At 37.9% G+C, this 15,942-nt stretch overlaps 1 protein-coding gene across 1 annotated transcript; it reads left to right on the forward strand.

Moving 5' to 3' along the window:
• The first annotated feature begins 818 nt into the window (after positions 1 to 818).
• LOC126373956 (nucleolar MIF4G domain-containing protein 1 homolog) lies at positions 819 to 14,522 on the forward strand. Its single transcript, XM_050020355.1, has 13 exons — positions 819 to 1,359; positions 1,809 to 2,037; positions 2,741 to 3,166; positions 3,298 to 3,605; positions 3,735 to 3,825; positions 4,439 to 4,651; positions 5,246 to 5,367; positions 5,822 to 6,018; positions 6,605 to 6,780; positions 11,133 to 11,314; positions 11,834 to 11,998; positions 13,159 to 13,290; positions 14,205 to 14,522. The coding sequence occupies exons 1-13, from the start codon at positions 1,159 to 1,161 to the stop codon at positions 14,499 to 14,501; spliced, it is 2,739 nt and encodes a 912-aa protein (XP_049876312.1). The 5' UTR covers positions 819 to 1,158; the 3' UTR covers positions 14,502 to 14,522.
• The last annotated feature ends 1,420 nt before the right edge of the window (positions 14,523 to 15,942 follow it).

The raw sequence follows: 15,942 nt of genomic DNA on the forward strand, positions 1-15,942 counted from the left end.
CAAGTATTTAGGTACTTACCATTAAATTATATTTCTTTTTTTATTAAGTAAGAAAACTTAATATAGTAGGCACCTACTAGGACCGAAATTGTGGTATGGTAGGTAGCTACCTACCTGCAAGCATAGAATAAGGAATAATACCTGCAAGTATAATTATAGGTAGGTATGATAACTTGGTCTTTGTATGATAGAAGTGCAGGTACATACGTTGACAGGGTAGGCAGAATCACAAGTTTATCAGAAAGTAACAGGATAGATTTCAGAGTACTTATTTTTTTTAAAACAGACATCTTTATAGCATTACAGCACGGAAATTGTTAACTTTGGACAAAACCTATAGACGACGCCGAAACTTTTCCCAAACAAGCCTATATTATTATGGTTAACTTCGATAAATAGCAACGCTATCATAAGGTAAATGATAAAAAGAGCTGTTATAAAGTGAAAAATCAAATTAGGTTTAAATATCGAAGGAAGTTTGAAATAACTTACGGATTTTCGGATGCGACTCTGCCCACGTTTGCGTCGATCGTAGTCTCTGAGGATGCTGATTCGCGATATAGGTAACCGATTTCCAAGCGGGGACGAAGTCGAGATTATAAGTAAAGATGCGAACCCGGTGTAGTTTCGAAACGTACAACAGTATACAGCAGATAACATGATTTTAATATCTTTGCAGAGAACAACAAAAAGTTCAAATGCCTTCGATTCCAAAAGTTTAATTTGAAAATTTTGGAATGGTAACATTTAAGAAGTGTGATTCGCATATGCATGAATAGTATATAGTATTAGTAGCTTTTGAAAGTTATTTTAAGTTCATTACGTAGTTGGGGAGAATTTTAGGTAATTTGGTAAAGTTAACTCGTACTGTACAGTATGTAAAGAATACGTTAAAGTATTTATATTTGTTTATAAAATTCGTTTACTTTACACTATTTATATTTGTTTATAAAATTCGTTTACTTTACACTAAATATGCTAACTTTACAATGTACTATGAAATTTCTTAAAAGAAACATTACCATGAGTTATTACGTGAATGTCAACTGTCAGTGTCAAATCCAGGTGGGCAACACAGACATAACCTTAAAATCTTAAATATAAATATTCTGGTTTTTAGTACGTCCTACCAAATACTAGAATAATCTTATACGCAATATGAAGAAACCCAAAAATGCACATAAGCCGAAATTTGTAAATACTCGAAAAGTTCTTCGGAAACAGAAAAGACAAGAGAAAAAGGTGCATCGACAAGAACATTACATGAAGAAGAAAACCATAGTAGATCAACCAGGATTTACTCCAGGGAAGTTCGTCAAACGTCCTGCTGATGATGCAGAACCAGAAACGCAAGTCAAGGTAATTGTTAAACCAATAAATCTTTAATGAATGTCAAGGTATTATAAAAATATAACCTCACGTATTTTGTTTACAAGTTGGTAATGTGTTATTTTAGCATCGTTTCATTTATCTATAATTTGTTTTTGTAGTGTTTGTTGACTACATAAACGCATATTTAGCAGTCATATTAATTTTCCGAAGATTTATTTATTTAAGTATTTACTTTTTTAAAAACCAACAGCTACATTAAATAATATAAGATACAAAAGAGCCAATTATAGGTTACTATTTAGTTTAATAAGAGTATATTTTATTAGAAAGTATCTACCATGTCTGCTGTTAATAAACTGTTTCTCTTTTATGTTTTATAGTTTAAAAGGAAAATATAGTAAAACATAAGAGAAAATAAATTCCATAATATTTATTAACTAATCAAATAAAAAAATTATAACTAATTTAATTTACAGAATAAAAAACAAAAAGTCCAGCCAACTTCCCTGGACCTCCTCAGCAAAGAACGATTGAAGGAACAAAGGGAAGTGAAGAAATTGAACTCGGCGATGGACCAGCAACGGAAGAAGATGCTTGTGGAAGCTAATGAAGAAGAAGATAAGATGATCAAAAAGTTGGAGAAACAACTGGGGCTAAACAAGGCTAAGAACAAGAATAAGCTCTTCGCTGATGATGGACTAGATTGTATCCTTTTGAAATTAATACAAAAATCATATGAACCTAAATATAATAATTTTCATAGTTTTATAGTCTCTCTAAGATATTTTTTCAAATTATTTATTTCGGACTTCATCCATACAATGTTAGTTTCAAACAACATAATATATTATAACATAATATATAATGTATTCTAATGTTAGTAATACAACTAATTTATTAAAGACATCATAGAGAGGAAGCTACAAGGAAAGAGAGGAAGGCAAAGATGAAGAAGAGCTTACATGGAACAGATTAAAGAGAAGGTCATGTTGAATGTCATGTTTTATAAGGAAGTAAAAGAATTTGCTTTGATAGACAAGAATGGAGATTGCTACACCGACAAGAGCGTGGCTCAAACTAGTGACGATGGTCATTCTAGTAACACTGGGCACGGCAGCGCTTAGCTGTATCCAGCACCGCAGCAGTGGGGAGTCCTGGTTGCGGTTAGGGGAGACACTCTTATTGCAGTATGGTTTCATCATATCCATCTTAGGATGTCAAGGGACTGTTTCCATGGTAGCTTTGCTTACTATTTAATAGATTTATACTTCTGAAAACTGCCTATATGTATATGTTCCACTACTGGGCACAAGCTCCTCCTTAATCAACCGGTGCTGCTCCAGAGCTGGTTTTAAATAAGGTTAAAAAAACTAATATATATAATAATATTCCTTCACCTTCATACCAGATTTACTAGAAATATGTGACAGGGCGACTTCAGAGCAAATAGTGGCAGCTGAGAAACATTTGGCTGATGTTGAAGACGAGTCAGACTTTGAAGAAGACCTGGCCACTGTCACTGGCAAAGATGTTAAGAAGAAAGACAAAGATGGCCAAAAAACCGACAAATTAACTAAGAAAAAAGAAAAAGTTGACAAAAATAAAAAGGGCGGTCTATCAGATGACGAAGATGATTTCAGTGATGAATTAAATGGTGAAGAAATTGATAACATGTCTGATGAAGGTTCTGAAACTGATGATGGAAGTGATTTGTCAGTATTAGGTAGTGGTGAAGAGGCATCTAACTTTGATGATGAAGAATCTGCACTTGATGAAGATGACGCGGAAGATTCATTTGATGAAGAAAGTGAAGTATCTGATGATGAGCCAGAAGGTAATTTATTTATACTCAAATAGAAAGATTTTAAACTGAAAAAAGTACATCCTGCGACAGGATATACTTAAAAAAAAAATGCCTTATTCCATTACTTACATTAACTAATAATTTACATATTATTTTTCCAGAAAAACTGACTAAATCTCAAAAGGCAAGTAGCAAACAGAAATTAAAAGAAATAGAAACTAAAAAGGAAACCGAATCACCCAAAAAAACAAGTAAAGAAAAGATTATTAAAGCTGAAGATTTGAGTAAAGTGTTCAGTGATGATGAGGTATCACATCTATCAGATGATGAAGATGATGATTTGGAAGGATTTTCTGGTGATGATGAAGAAAAAGAAAAAGGTAGTAAAAACAAACAGAGCGAAGAAAAACCTGATGTCTGGGAAGATATTTATGGTAGGAAGAGAGATAAGGAAGGAAATGTTATAAAGGTAATTATTTTGTTGTATTGTATTGTTGTTTTGTGTTTTGTACTGACATAGGAGATGGCCATTCGCTTTTAAATTAAAATTGTATGTCCCAGACATCTATTACACCTACTTATAATTTTGATATTACAGGAAGAGAAAGGTGTTTATATTCCGCCGCATTTACGAAACAAGGATGCAAGTACGGATAAAGAAATGATTCAGCTTAAAAGACAGATTAAAAGTAAGTATTAAAATTGCACATAAACATTGAAAACTTAAATACAGACCTAGCCCTAATTTATGACCGAACCAAAAATCCGTAACTTTCGTAATTTTCATTCCTTCCTACTGTAATTTATCAAGAGTCTGTCCAGAGAACCTGTCCGCATGGCTTACATCGTAGAGTTACATCTTCTAATTCCGGCTCAGGCTCAAAACCACTGAATTGGATTTTATGAGTTAGGATTTCCGCCTTTGTAATAGCAACAGGCTCGCCCATTATAACGTGGGACTTAAACAAGGCTGGCGTGGATCGGATGTAATACTATGACGTGATGCTACGCTATTTTATGTGAATTTATTAGGTGACATTTTCCTCCTATATACCAAAGTTCATGAATTTCGACGGCGCTTAGAGCTTGACGCCAAGCGCGATGAATTGAAAGCCCGACCGCCTACGGCGATCAATTATACATATTTAAATGGTGTACTCACATGCCCGCTACGTGCGAGGATCTTTTCCAATAAGATTGGCTATATAAGCCACATGTGAGCACATGAACATCGGAGTTGAAGCAGTCGCCGTAGCCGAAATCGGCTGGATCACATCATCATTTTAAAACTTTACCCTTCAGGCGTCCTAAACAAGCTTGCGGGCAGCAACCTCCATTGGGCGTGTACCTCCATAGAAGCGTTGTACTCCAACCACAGCCGGCACGCGGTGAACATGGGCGTGAGCTCGCTGTGGCAGCAGGCTGTAGTGACGTCACAAGCCACCCCCGACAGGATGCTGGCTGAGCACGCCGCGCTGCTAGCCGCGTTGCATGCCAATGTTGGACCTGAGATAGGTGAGATGGAGTTCCTTTAAGATTACACGTACCGTAAAGGTATCTACTCACGGACTAATAAGTAGGCTAATCACACCACGGAAGAATTTTAGCAATAGTGGCAAAATATTTAGGACGTGCGAGACCTCACACTGGCGCCTCTCAAAATACAGTGTTTTCGATGAGTTTACGAAATATACCTAATTAAATCTTATAAAAATGACGTTTTATGTGGCCGCTTAGGCGCACTAAAAAACAAGCCACGGCGGCATAATGTCGCACTGTAATACTGCGCCGCTGCGGCGGATCTGCCGTCAAGTGCGCGCAATACAATTTAAAAATGTTTGATACAGTATTACAGTGCGACATTATGCCGCTGCTTTTTTCTGCCGCGCGGCGACAAACTCGTAGTGCGCGCCTGGCCTTAGAGGTCTAATTCACCGCAGGTGTGCCCAATCCAGTTACTTCCCTGTAGATCCGGGGCTGCCAGCCAGTATGGCCTTGCGTTGGCTGATTTGATCTTTATACTCATCGGAATGGAAGTGGTGCCTTGCACACTCTACCATGCTTCAGGCACTGCAGGTGTATATTTACATATAATCTTAAATTCTCTAGGCGCCCACTTCCTACAAGAGCTGACTGAAAGGTTCGACAACATGCTTCACACAATGCAGCCAGTGGAAGACAAAGAACTAGACAACCTTGTCTCGTGTCTTGCTCACTTGTACAGCTTCAAGGTAAGAAGTTTTTGTATAAAACCAGCCGTAGTAGCCCAACTGGAGGAACGCTTGACTGTCACTGTGAGATCGCAGGTTCGAATCCAGTACGAGCTGAGTAACACCAATGATTGTCGAAATTGTTTTCGAATTCATGTATGGTTCATAAACGATTATCGGGTGCTCAGCAGTGATGGAAAAATCGTGAGGAAACCCACATAGGTAAGTAGGTGTCTTTTCAGGTAAAAAGCCTTCGCGGATTGGAAGATCAGACAGCCAGTAGCTTCTGTAAAAAACCCAACCTGTCAAATCTTCAGGTTAGGTGTGCAGGGTCCGTTTGGACTTGGTGAAAACGGGATTACGTTTTAGGGAGATGTTGATAAGATATTTTCATAAAAAAACTTAATTTCGTCTTATTTTTGGCCTATATTTCGCACGGGTCATATTTGCATAAAATCTGAACCTTCTCTTTCAGCTGTACCACGCGAACCTCCTGTACGACATCCTAGCTCGTCTTACGGAGTCCCTGACAGAGAAGCACATAGACTGCGTGCTGGTGGCGCTGCGGAGTGTAGGCGGAGTGATGAGGAAGGAAGATCCTCTGGCCTTGAGGAGCTTCATCCATGATGTGCAGGGCAAGCTTGCGGCACTCAACGAGACCGCTGCTGATGGGTAAGGGGGAAATTTAAATTTTGACAGGATTTTACTGAGTCTTCAAATGTTGCTAGTATGGGGGTTATGCGTAAGTTCCCGAGCAAGGATTTTGCTGAATTTCTCTGGATATTTGCGGTATTTTGGTCATGCTAAAAGATCTGATTTTCGACGAGGAATTTCGTGTTTTTTTGTTGGAAGAAGTTCTCTTTGAAACGGATATTCCGAGATTATGCTCACATGCGAGATGGCTTAATTTTCTTCCGAATTCTCGATAAAAAAACTCGTTACCCGAATGGAGCAATGTAGGAATCGTTTTTTTCTAAATTTTTTGACTGACTGCTGAGAAGAAAAAAAAGGGTTCTGTGTTTGACCACTATGTGTGTACGTATATTCCCTCCTAAATTCCAAACCACCTATCAGATTTTGACAAATGAGGTGTTACTAAAAGTGTCTTGAAAGTGTGGTGGTTATAGGCTATGTGACGTCACACTAAATTTAATATGGCGCCCTCTAGAGGACAAAAAGTGATGAAGAAAAAAAACTCGCAAGGGTATTGTGTTTGGTATCAAATGAAAGGGCTTAATTTTATCTGGCTTCGTTCCAGGTCCCGAATAAAGTTTCTGCTTGAAGTTTTGATGGCTGTCAAGAACAACAACCTGACCAAGATCCCGGGCTACGACCCTGGATACACGGAGCATTTACGCAAAGCCCTGCGGGGGATTATACGCAAGGGGAACTATATCACGCCGCTCAATATCAGGCTGGAGGATCTGTTGAAGGGTAAGTGTAGTGTAGTAACCAAACGCAACTTATAGGAAAACCGAAACGCAAGTGGTACAGACGGTCATGTTAACAGTTGTCATTGAGTAACAACGATATAAAAAGGTTAAACTATAATGCGCGGGAAAGACTACAGACGCCTCTAAAAAAACTAACACTTCTCTTAACATATAGCGGGAGAGAGGCTATTAGCCCCAATTCCTGCAGACACCTCCTAATTTCACTTTAAGTTGTACCTGTCATTTTCTTATCCACCGAAAAGGAAAGGGACGGATGATTGACAACCCTTAATTTTAGGAAGAATGAATAAATGAATGGATAACGGGCGAATCAAAAGGTATCTCGCTGGTATGCAAACCGTTTGACGTGTGCTGTCAACATAATTCTGTCGGGTTATTGGCCAGTGTAAAATTTTTAGACGGTTGTTTTAGATTTGTGCTTAAAATTGACGTGTGTTCCATAAATTTTATGCTTGTCGATTACCCGTCCCTTTCCTTTTCGGCGGATAAGAAAATGACACATATAACTTAAAATAAAATTAGATGGTGTTTATAGGAATTAGCACCATTGTACATGTTGTGACAAATATATTTTATATTAAAATAAACCCAGTGCTTCTTCCACATCAGTGTTTAATTAATAATAACAAGTCATAATACGATAACAGAATGTACTACAGTAAGAGCCACGATGATCATTGAAATAGCATTAGCAATATTACAGTAGCAATAATTATGTATGCCGTAAGCCAAGAGGGTGCTAGAGAGTAAATTTCTCAACTGTGGGTCTCAGGAGGCGATTTTCTGAGAAGAATGAATGAATGAGAGACGATTGTGAACGTAACACTTCATTCAAACATCAGCGAGACAGACAGTTCGCGCGCGCTCCTTTCCTAATTAAGGTGATGTGTTTCAGTCAGCTAGGTAACGCTGCGTCAGTAGATGGCGTTACTTCTGCAGTTTTCGTATTTTTTTCCATTTATTCGTTTAGTGTTGAGTTCTGACCCAGTGAAATGTTAGGTGGCGAAATCTTACATACATTATCTTTAAGTTAAGCTACAATTTTGAAGTATTTACTGAAGATATCATATTGAAACATTGCATCAAAAGTTGATGTCATTTCAATTTGTGTACAAACACGAAGCTGTCACACACACATGCGAACTAGGTTAGCTATTAAAAGAGATGCATAATTTGAAGTCTACTTCTAACTTCTAAATGGCGCATTTGGTAAAGCAGTAGCCGCCATTCTTAAGGTTCACGGTTCAAACCCAACTGCATGTTTTAGTTGTTTTTACTTTTTGTATTTTTTTTTTTACAATTGAATTTGGCGAACCCGTGTATTTGTTACGGAATTTTCAAAAAGTATCACTTTTACCAATAATATTATAATTAAGTATACAATAATTTACTTTGCACTAAAGTACCTTCCGTAATTTCCGTATTTTTTATTTTGTAAAATTCTAACAGGCATTAATCGCATCAGTGAACATGCGGCTAACTAAAAAACTACTGAACGGATTTTCATACGGTTTTCACCAATGAGTAGAGTGATTCATGGGCGTGCTTTAGGGTTTATAATTTATACAAGTATTTTTTTTGTATAAAATGGTTCAAAAATGATGATGAATGTCAAACATAATTATCGTTACAAATATAGCCGACTTGGAGCTTTCGGCGAAAACGCTGCCTGAGCCCATTGAGATATAACAAAACAACGTATGGTTGAATTCTTCCTTTTTTGTAGGTATACCGAAAAGTCCACAATATGTCATAATAATTATATTGTGTATAAAGAATTGTGTATATGTATTGTATGATTTTACAAATAACGATCACAGTACAGTAATAATAAGGTAGATTTTTCCTAAATTGCGTAGGTTCAAACTTTGTCGCATCGCGTTTGAAAGATGTAATAGCGCTTCAGGACGTCCCGCAAGCACAGCGCTGATGTCGCAGTATCCGCATATAATTATTATGACTTGTCATTTAGTTCCAATAAAATCCGCGGGACTTCATACGTATGTCAGTGACAGCTGGTGATAGCATGCGGGACACTTAGCACCTAATCGAATTCTATGTTGTTTTCGCGCCCAGTCCAGACGACTCACAGCGCATTTCTGGACATATATTTACGCGTGGTGTTTATTGTTAGGTTAGTTAGTTCAGGTTAGGACGTCTTTTTATAACGAGGACGTTAAAAAAAGACGAGGCTGGGACGTATTGAAGTAGTATTTCCTTATATACGCGGCCTGAAATGGGCTGTTTCGGGGACCTGAACTGGTTGCTGTCGAACTTATTATCACGTTTTCTTGATTAAAATTCATAAATAAGTCAAATAGAAAAAAGAAAAAAGATTTTCGTTAGTTTTAGATTTGTCATGATGTCTGTGATGTTTGTTTATTATACATAAGATTTTTTTTTTTTTTTTAACTTTTTTATCCCTTTGGGGAAAGGCAAAGGCAAAGCCGTGCAGCCGTATACATAAGAATTTCAAAATTTATCTTATTTTTTTTCCCAAAGGGCAAGGCAAAGGGAACTATGAACATACAGCCATGTCTTGTGTTTTTTTTTCTTGATGATGATTAATGAAATTATGAAACCTAAGCCCCCACCCTCGGAGCAGACTCCTACTCCGAACCCCAAACGAAGTAAGCGGCTTGTTGGCGCAAAGCGAAAATAGATAGGTACACTTTGTTTATTGAATATTCCGATTTAATAATACTATCGGGAATGTTTTCCGACTAATGTGATCATTAACCACAAAACACCACTTCGTATTGATTATTTAGATTATTCAATGAAGAAAGCAACCTTCCCGTTCCCGGTCCCACCAAAAAGTCCGCGGCAAAGAGAATATAAATAAATCTGTATGTTGGATGGAAAAACAATTAATTATAAATGACTACTATTTAGGCCGGCAAATGCAACAACTTCTTTTTTGATTTGGTTTTCCCCGAAGGGTAAGGCAAAGGGAACTATGCCCATACAGCCATTTCATTTTATGTATTGATTTTTTATTATAATATATGTCCTCTTTTAAAACACGGTATTTACCCATTATTTAAAAATGTTTAAATAAGATACGTTATTACAAAAATATTTTTCCAATATTCCTTTTCTCAGATTGTAGTATTTTTAGTTTTTTATTTATATTTATTCTCTTCATACAACATCTCTTTATAAATTGTCACTGACATTCTATTACACTTGTCAAGTAGTCAAAGCCTTTAGAAAAAAAAAACTATCACGCACACAAACTAACATTGACACCTCTACACGCTCAGCAAATACACTGTAATCTCCACCACTACAAATGTAGAATTGATCAAAATTGAGGGTCTGAAATATGGTACTTCTCGTATTCGGACCCTAAATTTTTGTTAGTTTGCGAAAATAATACACCAAAATATTACTATTTATCGGTTTTATAACAATATTCCTCTATCCGTTTTCCTGTAGCACTGCATCAACTTTTGTATGGAAAACGAATCACCTTAACGGCTTATATACACTATTATTGTTTATACTATGGCTATCCAAAAGTAATTTAATCCTTCCTTGGCCAATGTCTGCCTGCACCAAGTAAGTTCGCAAGTCTTCTTCTTATCGTGTGGGTTGTGAGGTGGAATACTAGCCTCATCAACCCTGGTGTCAGGGTTATGATTGAGTCGCTAAAGGCCTCTGACATATGTAAGTTCGCAAGTTCTTTAGCGGCATTGCCGGCGGTGAATTTAAACATACGGATATATAAGAGCATTCACATGGAAACGTTGTCCCGCGCCTTAACCTCGTAAAGCCGAGGTTTCTACACAGCGCAGAAGCAGAGGTTTCAGGTTTTCAATACAGCGCGCTGCGCGTTCAATATAACAACGCGTTCAGGGTGCTGATGGGGCTGCCGCGGCGTTCCAGCGCGTCAGGGATGTTCGCTGAGGCGCGGGTCGACTGCTTTTACACCACAATGCGTAAACGATGCACATCACTGACTCGTAGGATCCGCGCCAGCCCCAACAGTATCCTGAGCATGATTGTAAGTAGGCTGGACTGTCCGTACATGACTCATTGCTCCATGAGTCACTTGTACAGGAGCAGTAAATAAATGTCTTATTTTTATTTCAATTTTATTGTGTATGTGTGTGTATTGTGCATCTATGTAATACTAATATTAGTGAGTAAGAAATCATTTGTTACTAACAACCTGGGTCTAAGTTACCCGTAATAAAAATTATTTTATTTTATTTAATTATTTATTTATTCTAGACACAATAGTAAAACAATGGAGTTTGGATTTTAAAAGAACTGCCGGCGTTACGACTTTAAATCAATTGATGCATTATTTTTCGTTCCTTTCAGCCGACGAACGAGGGAAATGGTGGGTGGTGGGATCAGCCTGGGAAGGCAACAGGCCGCAGGCAGAGAAGCCCGTAGCCAAACCACTGCCCACCGGCGACCAGAAGCTTCTGGAACTTGCTAGAAAACAGAGAATGAACACAGATGTTAGAAGAAGCATCTTCTGCGTCATTATGGCGGCTGAGGTAAGACTAAATTGTAGTTTCCATCTGCTTAAGGACTTACTTATCATCACAGGCATTTGCCGTTAAAATCCAGGACTCACTGCTGGACACAGGGCTCCCCTCAATGAACTGGAGAGGTTATGGAGCATACTCCATACACTGCTGCAGGGCTGGTAGATTGTTATTGAAGAATATAGTTAAACTTAAATAGAATCTTGACCCTAAATATGTGTTGTCTGATGTTTTTTTTATTGACAATAAAGGACTTTTGACTGATTATGTGCCCTCTAATATAAGGAACTACGTCCTCAGGTCCTTAACTTGTGGTGATACCTAAGCTATACGTAGTGTCTCATTATTGTAAAATCCTGTGATTATTATAGATTAGAGCAGCGTGGTGGAGTATGCTCCATAGGCAGGAGGCAGTCCTCCAGTTGATTGAGGGTGTCTATGCCCAGCAGTGGGACGTATGTTGGCTGATGTTATGTATGATAGACTATGCCAAATTTTCTGTCTAACTTCCATCCTCTCATATTCCAGGACTACATGTCAGCCTTCGAGAAGCTGGAGCAGCTGTCCTTGCGTGGGCCACAGCAGCGCGAAGTAGCGCACGTGGTGGTGGCATGCTGCTTACAGGAGAAGATATACAACCCCTACTACGCTGTACTGGCGCACAAGCTCATTGACACTGACAGAAAGTATCAGGTAGGTACACTGTTCTGATATGGATGGTATATAATATTAATGGCCTGTCATATAGATCACATGTCATATAAATGGCGTGTCATACAAATGGCATGTCATATTAAATGGCGTATCATACAGGGATTGATTCAAACTATGATTCTGAGTTGATATCAAGTGGAATTTCCTGTCGGAAAATTCATGAAGATTTTTGTGTTTTTTTATTATTTTCAGTTCCATACTTTTGCGAGGGAAAATTCCACTTGATATTAACTCAGAATCATGGCCTGAATCATCCCTCAAAGTTTCGTTACAATGTCACTAACACCCGGTATAGATGATATGTCATATAAATAGTGTCATGTAGATGGCATATGGTTACTCCACTGACAAGAGCGCAGCTCTTAAATAGAGAGAGAGAGAGAGATGGCATATGGTATAAATACCGATGGCTTACTCGTATCGTATAAATGGTATGTAGAATGGTACAATACCCGGTGGTACTGTACCGGGTAACCTCGGCGTCAGCCGAAAGAATTGTATTATGTATGTATTGATAAAATGTACGTATGTATGTTAGATTACAAAATCAGTATATAAAGCAAAGGACGTGCATTGATCAAATTGGAGATTGCCTTAGAAAAGGTTCGGTACGATCTACTCTGAACCGGCGTGCGTTTATAAAACGATTGATGAATGTTGAGGAAACAAGAGATGCGTGTCAGGATCGAAGCAAATGGAATTCTATAGTCTATGCTTACTCGGTGGAATATAGGCGTGAGATTGGTGCTAATTCCTGTAAATACCATCTAATTTTATTTTAAGTTATATCTGTCATTTTCTTATCCGCCGAAAAGGAAAGGGACGGGTAATCGACAAGCATAAAATTTATGGAACACACGTCAATTTTAAGCACAAATCTAAACCAACCGTCTAAAAATTTTACATCCGTCAATAACCCGACACAGTTAAGCAGACAGCACGTCAAACGGACTGCATACCAGCGACGTACCTTTTGATTCGCCCGGGTTATTCATTCATTTACTCATTCTTCCTAAAATTAAGAGCTGTGAATCATCCGTCCCTTTCCTTTTCGACGGATATGAAAATGACGGATATAACTTAAAATAAAATTAGGAGGTGTCTTCAGGAATCGGGGCCAATATCATTATATTTTTCAGCTCTCATTCCAATTCACAATTTGGGACAAGATCAAAGATCTAGACGGCTTGTCCAAGCAAGGCATGACTAATCTGGCGCAGTTCATAGTACATTTAATTATGGAGAAAGGATTACCTCTCTCTATACTAAAGGTAAGGTTATTTTTTTTTATCAAATTGGTTTGTTCTAGACACCATCCATTCTACCTCTTCAAAGAGGTTGTGAGAACACTGTTACAAGTGCCATGATCAGTCATTCCATGATCAGTTTTTCCGTGGGACTTGCAACAGAGTTGAAATATCGGGAGTCTCATATCCCTGATTTTGACGCGGTAAGAACTCGCGTGTTTTAATTGGCTACTTAAATGTTGTGACAATAAAATATGAAATATGTCGGTATATGGTAGTTTATCATTCAACCATAAAAGATCGTTTTTAAATATTTTATTTTTACAAGATTAGTATGCGATTTTTTATCCGTGATTGAACTTTCTGTGACGTTACGTAACACAAAATAAACAGAAACTATCTAATGGGTTAAAAGTAATTTGCGTGACGCGTAGTTTGACAGTTTCTTTGTTTATTGTAATATGACGTCACTAACTACTCTACTACACTGTCTTAATGATTATCACGTGCTCGGGGGTGAAGGAAAACATCGTGAGGAAACCCACAGAAACAGAATCATTTATTGAACGTAATTATCATAGATAAACTTGTTGAATGTCAATTTATCATTTTTGAATCTACGTTCAGATTCCCGCGAAATGAATTTTTGGAGGTATGTGATAACCTGTATTGGGCTGGTTTTCCCTTCGTGGGTTGGATGGTAAGACAGGTAGTCGCTTCTGTAAAAAACCGGTCCTGTCAAATCTTCATGTTAGGTAAGCGGACCCTGTGAATAACGGGATACACACATAGGAAATACAAAACTACAAACAAAAGAGAAATAGAAGAGTACAATAGCCGGCTTTATTGCTAAGTAGCAATCTCCATGGTTCCATTAAAACTCCGTAGACTTTTTTTAGTTGACGTTATGTAATAAGGTGCTTTTTTTTCTTCTACAGATAATCGAGTTCTCCGACCTGACGAAAAGAACTGTCAAATTCATGCGGCAAATCCTCCTGTCAATTATCATGAATGAAGACCTGCAGTCTACCCTGGAAGTGTTCCACCGCATAGCGAAGCCACCAAAACTACACATGTTCAGGGAAAGCTTAAAACTATTTATACAACATTTCCTTGTCAAAAATGCTGAAAAGAAAAATAATGTTTTAAGTGAGAAAGAAATGGCAACACTGAAGGAACGAACCGTCGAAGTAGATAAAATATTGACCATGCATGAAAATAAATTAAGATTTTAATATAAAAATACGATTATATAATTGTTATTTTTATTTTTGAAATAAAGAATAACACTACGTATCTTAAGTAAGATGATCCGTGCTTCGGGAGGCACGTTAAGCCGTTGATCCCGGGTACTACTTACTGATGTTTATGTAGTCGTTACATAAGCCATGTCAGGGGCCTTTTGCGGGTCGGTAATAACCCTGTCACCAGGGTTGATGAGGTTGGTATTCCACCTCACAATAATTCGACGATGTCCAAAAGCAAATTTTATGTAAATTGTGCTGATTCCAGTACAGACCATCTAAGTTTATTTCAAGTTATACCTGCCATTTTCTTATCCGCCGAAAAGGAAAGGGACGGGTAATCGATAGGCATAAAACTTATGGAAAACATTAATTTTAGGCAGAAATTTATAAAACGCTTCCAAAATTTTAAATTGTCCAATAATCCGATAAATTTAATTTGACAGCACACGTCAAACGGATTGCATATGAGCGAGATTCATGTTTTTTTGATGTTAACGTTTTTTTTTTATTTATTTTATTTAAATTAACAGTTGTCAATCATCCGTCCCTTTTCATTTCGGCGGATAAAAAAATGACGGGTATAACTTAAAATTAGGAGGTGTCTGCAGGAATCGGGGCCAGTATTTAATTACAGGTAAGTACCCACTTCTTCTTCTTCTAATCCCTTTATCTCCTGTTGGGCCGTAGGCCTCGAATAACAGATTTCTACTCCTCGCGATCTTTTGCAGTCTCTGTAGCTTGCTTCCATGACATGCCGAGTTTTTAACATATTCGGTCAACTGAACGTCGCCAGGTGTCTGTGGGCCGCCCCTTTTGCGTTTTCCACGCGCACACCAGGCCACAGTAGGTACTTCATCATCATCAGCCCATTAACGTCCCCACTGCTGTGGCACGGGCCTTCCCTATGGATGGATAGGGAGAACGGGCCTTAAACCATCACGCGGGCCCAGTGGGGATTGATGGTTATTAACGACTGCTAATGCAGCCGGGACCAACGGCTTAACGTGCCTTCCGAAGCACGGAGGAGCTCGAGATGAAAACATTTTTTTTTGTGGTCACAAAGTTGCTTTACTTCAACAATCGCAGACCGAGCGCGTTAACCGCTGCGCCACCGAGCTCCTCAAGGTACTTACTTAGATAAACCAAATTATATAAATTTCATAAAATAAAACCTAACAAGACATAAATTATGATTCATTAATGTCTACAAATTAAAAATGCATGATCTCATTAATTTTACGACCACCGCGCGTCCCGAAAATAAGTTTCATCGGTTTGACCAGTCACAAAAGCTTCTAACTACTTATAGTAATAAACAATAGTATAATAAACAATCCTATTTAGTTTATGGTCGGAAGCTTTAAATAACAACAATTCAAAAGTCGTAAAAAGTTATATTCGTTATTATGAGGAAGTATTTTATTCGTAC

The sequence above is a fragment of the Pectinophora gossypiella genome, chromosome 16 (assembly GCF_024362695.1).
Source record: "Pectinophora gossypiella chromosome 16, ilPecGoss1.1, whole genome shotgun sequence".
Taxonomy (NCBI): domain Eukaryota; kingdom Metazoa; phylum Arthropoda; class Insecta; order Lepidoptera; family Gelechiidae; genus Pectinophora; species Pectinophora gossypiella.

Excerpts from the sequence above, each read along its gene's own strand:
- LOC126373956 (XM_050020355.1), top strand. The coding sequence starts at position 1,159 with ATGAAGAAACCCAAAAATGCACATAAGCCGAAATTTGTAAATACTCGA. Across the intron at positions 2,038-2,740 it reads CGCTGATGATGGACTAGATT|ATTTACTAGAAATATGTGAC; the intron begins GTATCCTTTTGA and ends CCTTCATACCAG. Across the intron at positions 11,315-11,833 it reads GCGTCATTATGGCGGCTGAG|GACTACATGTCAGCCTTCGA; the intron begins GTAAGACTAAAT and ends CTCATATTCCAG.